The 3,932-nt window shown below is 43.6% G+C and overlaps 1 protein-coding gene across 1 annotated transcript; it reads left to right on the top strand.

Annotated features, from left to right (window-relative positions):
* The first annotated feature begins 833 nt into the window (after window positions 1-833).
* LOC120227465 (C4b-binding protein alpha chain-like) lies at window positions 834-3,454 on the top strand. The gene is made up of 3 exons (XM_039225572.1): window positions 834-1,135; window positions 2,358-2,533; window positions 3,042-3,454. The coding sequence occupies exons 1-3, from the start codon at window positions 868-870 to the stop codon at window positions 3,213-3,215; spliced, it is 618 nt and encodes a 205-aa protein (XP_039081503.1). The 5' UTR covers window positions 834-867; the 3' UTR covers window positions 3,216-3,454.
* Window positions 3,455-3,932: the final 478 nt, after the last annotated feature.

Raw genomic sequence — 3,932 nt, 5'->3', positions numbered from 1 at the left:
TATATAACTAGATCTGGATTGCATGCACACACACAGACACAAAGAAACAGACACACAGAGACACAAACACATACACGCATGCACACACACACACACACACACACACACACACACACACAAGTTTCTTCTCTCCCATTCAGTCGAATTAACATGATGCCATTGATATACTGGATCATGTGGATGTCCAGAGAGACGGTATCTTCAGGCTCTATTATGACAGGGGCCAGTGCCTAATAATACCAAAGGTCTAAAACTGCAAATGTGTGATTGGATCCTTCTGTGTGTATACAAATGGAGACTTTCTTTGAGAGTGGGATGAAAAAAGTCAGGAATTAGCAAAACCAGTGACCCCATTTACCCGAAGATATAAGTGGCTTTACTTTAGCAAAGATACCACATCTGAAATGAGACCAAAATGTTCAGTTTCCAAAACTTTACTGTAATTTCCCAGAATTCTAATTTTCCTGGTACAGAGATTGGGGAAGTAAATGGTGATATGATGGAGATATAGCTTTAGTTCTTCAGGAGTGACACCAATTTTCCCATTTCCTCCTGCCCCTTGGTATATGATGTATTTGTTAATACAGTGTCTTTGCTTCATGGGGAAGGGAATGGGGAGTAGCAATGGCTTCTACTTGGCTTCTTGGATATGACTGGACTTACCCCATATCCCAAGAACTCAATATGGGGTTTGGACCAAGTATTAATTTTATTTATTCCTATTTTGCTTTTGGTGATATTGGAAATGACCATCAAGTGGTCTAATAAGGGGGCCATGGTGGTTTCTCAACCTGAGGCTTATAGGAGGGCAGCCCAGGCTTGGCTTTGGCTAAGTGATCCTATGGGCTGAGGCAACAATGGGACAGAATGAAGCCTCCTCCTACAAACCACACAGGTTCTGGGGTGAGTTCGATTTTACATTCTACAATTTCATGCTCTCTCACTTTTATCTCTTACCATCAAGATTGTGACTTCCCTCCTACCGTTGCCCATGGATATTATGAACGAACTCAAGCATTCAGTGTATTCAGAACTGAGGTGATATACAAATGTGACAAAGGATACACTCTGGTTGGGGAAGCCAGACTCTCCTGCAGTTCTTCATGCTGGTCCCCTGCTGCCCCTCAGTGTAAAGGTAACTCCAGCTCCCTTCTCAGTCTGGTGGGTGGAGGTGTCACCAAAGCATGGAGAGTAAAGCTTCTTCCTGCCAGAGGCAGGGAGGAAACATCTGATCTGATTTGATTGACTTGAAAATCATTACTGTGTTCAGGATGCAGACTTTACAAAGGGACAATATTAACATCAACCTCCCCATTCTTTCTCCCAGTTGTAAAACTCAGCCCCATTCCAACTTTTAAGAAACATTCTGCAGGTGAGGCACGCGATATATGGCCTGTGGCAAAATTTCCATGGAGGCTTGCTCTAGCATGAATGTGGACTCTCACGGGCCAGTTCCAATCATCCCAGAGTGGCACATACTTCCATCACAGCCCCGTGCAGATGCACCACCTGCGCATGACATAGGCTGCATGTGCCCATCTGTAGTGGGGACAGGATGAGTCAAGATTGGCTCTGGGTTGTACATGCACACAGGTTGCTAACACTTTGCCATCAGCAACTCCGGGGATTATATGTCACCATGGTCTCCATTAAACACAGGCGGCAATAGGAAAAGAGAGGGTCAGATACCTAGAAGGACTGAGTCCTAACTTGACTTTTTCTAGACTGTATAATGCCTAGTGTGTTGCTGGGATTGAGATGGGAATGTTATTGCTTTGAATCCTGGGAACCCGTGATCACATGTTTTTATATAGCGTATCATGGGACCCATCATCTTTAAATAAATGAAGACCTCAGACAATTTTTCTGCTTTTTTCCCCTGTTTGTTTTTAAAATACTTCCTTATTTTTGAATAAATTTTTGATCGAGCAGGAGAAGGAAAGGCAGAGAGAGACAGAGGATCTGAATTGGGTTCTGCACTGACAGGAGAAAACCCAATGTGGGGCTTGAACTCGTGAATCCTGAGTTCATGATTTGAGTCCAATTCGACACAAAATCAACTGAGCCACCCGGCGCCCTTCAGACAGGTTTATTAAACTGTCTATATCTCCACTTTCTCCTAGTAAGATTGGAATAGTAACAGTCCTCACTTCACAGAGCTGAGAGACTCACCTAAAATGCTTAGCTCGACTGTGATATGTGGTCAGTGCTCAACAAAAATGGAATTAATATTATTGTTACCAAACAAAAGAAGAGATAGAACAATTAGCAGCACCCATAATAGTTATAATCTTAGCCTGCTGTCCTGTACTTTTTCTTTGATTTACAGATTCTTTAAAACCATGTTTCCTTTGTAGCTCTGTGTCCAAAACCAGAAATAGCCCATGGAAAGCTGTCCGTGGATAAAATTCAATATGTTGAACTTGAAAATGTCAGCATCCAGTGTGACTCTGGTTTTAAGTTGGTCGGTCCTGAAAGTATCACTTGCTTAGACAACAGAACGTGGTCCCCCGATGTGCCCAAGTGTGAGTGGGTAAGTGGCACAATTCAAGAAGAGCTTCCGTCCTATCACACACTAGAAATTACATTCCCCTTCCCACCCCCAAGCACTGTCCCAGCCAGCAATGGTGAGATCTGACTTGTCAGGATTCATTCCTGACTCCGTCCAGGGAACCCTCTTTTATCTTGAAGCACTGTGGTCAGCTAGGAGTAACAGATTTTTCCTCTCTCACTGGAGATTGGAAAATCCGAGCCCCTTACAGAGAAGAGGGTGTCAGGCACCTGAAGCACTGAGGCCAAATTTGACTTCTAGACTATCTCATGCTCTGTGTTCCACTTCTGGACCATGTCAGAAACAGCCTCTGTCTTCACAGAGGCCTCCTATGAAACTGTCTCAGAACCAGTCCCTATTGGTTGGGAGGACTAAGTTGGGACCCGAGGTGTTTTCTGGGTTCCCTGCTCACCCCCAAGTTCGGGGCTTCATCTTGTCCCTGAGTCAGGAGGACAATGACAACCCCACTCAGCACCTACATCTCTTTTAGGTGGTCCCTGAAGGCTGTGAAAATGTCCTCGCAGGAAGAAAGACGATGCAGTGTCTCCCTAACCCAGAAGATGTGAAAATGGCCTTGGAGGTGTATAAATTGACTTTGGAAATTGAACTGCTGGAAAGACAGATAGAGAGACCAAGGGATTCTTCTGTGGACTCAGCACCGTAATTTCTCCCTAAAGAGGGAGACAAATGTGCTGCCTTCAATACAACACAGGTCGCTTCAGCTTAGCAACTCTACTGTCCCCTTTGCACCATCATTCATGGTAATGTCTAGAAAGGATCGTTTGTTCACATTTAGTTCTTTGAGACTGCAGAATGATTGATCACCTCCTAGCTCATCCTTTTGCTTTTTTAGACACAAAGTACACATTCTTTTCAAGTAAAAATGTTATAAATCAAATTTAATTTTGTATTTGTGGTCATTAGGGCTCTGTTCTTAATGAGGTCTCTGAACTAATCCATTGCTTAAAGGTGTTCAATACTTTGTGGTAAAAGCCTAGGACATGGCCGTAGGCTCACAGCAAAGCATTTTCCTGGTCTGCCTCACTACACAGTTTCACGTGTGCAAAGCACTCAGCTCTTTAGATTTTTTATTTAATTATTTGTATTCATTTATTTAAATTTCAGTCGGTAAGATTCAGTGCAACGTTGGTTTCGGGGTAGATTCAGTGATTCATCCCTCACATAAAGTACTCAGTGCTCCTCCCAACAAGTGGGCTGCTTAACACCCATCACCTATGTAGCCCATCCCCCCACCCACTTCCTTCCACAAACTCTCAGTTTACTTTGTATCATTAAGACTCTCTTGTGGTACGTTTCCCTCTCTTTTCAGTATTTAGAGTAAATGCAGACACACCCCGAATGCCTGGTCCATCCTTCCCTG

This window comes from Hyaena hyaena, unplaced genomic scaffold (assembly GCF_003009895.1).
Source record: "Hyaena hyaena isolate Hyena2069 unplaced genomic scaffold, ASM300989v1 scaffold_2360, whole genome shotgun sequence".
Taxonomy (NCBI): domain Eukaryota; kingdom Metazoa; phylum Chordata; class Mammalia; order Carnivora; family Hyaenidae; genus Hyaena; species Hyaena hyaena.
The sequence above is the reverse complement of the archived record's forward strand: the minus strand, read 5'-3'. Positions and strand labels throughout refer to the sequence as shown.

Bases quoted from the DNA above. Each gene is read 5' to 3' on its own strand.
- LOC120227465 (XM_039225572.1), top strand. From the start codon at position 868: ATGAAGCCTCCTCCTACAAACCACACAGGTTCTGGGGTGAGTTCGATT. The intron at 1,136-2,357 runs GTAACTCCAGCT...TTTCCTTTGTAG, and splicing joins TGCTGCCCCTCAGTGTAAAG to CTCTGTGTCCAAAACCAGAA. The intron at 2,534-3,041 runs GTAAGTGGCACA...CATCTCTTTTAG, and splicing joins ATGTGCCCAAGTGTGAGTGG to GTGGTCCCTGAAGGCTGTGA.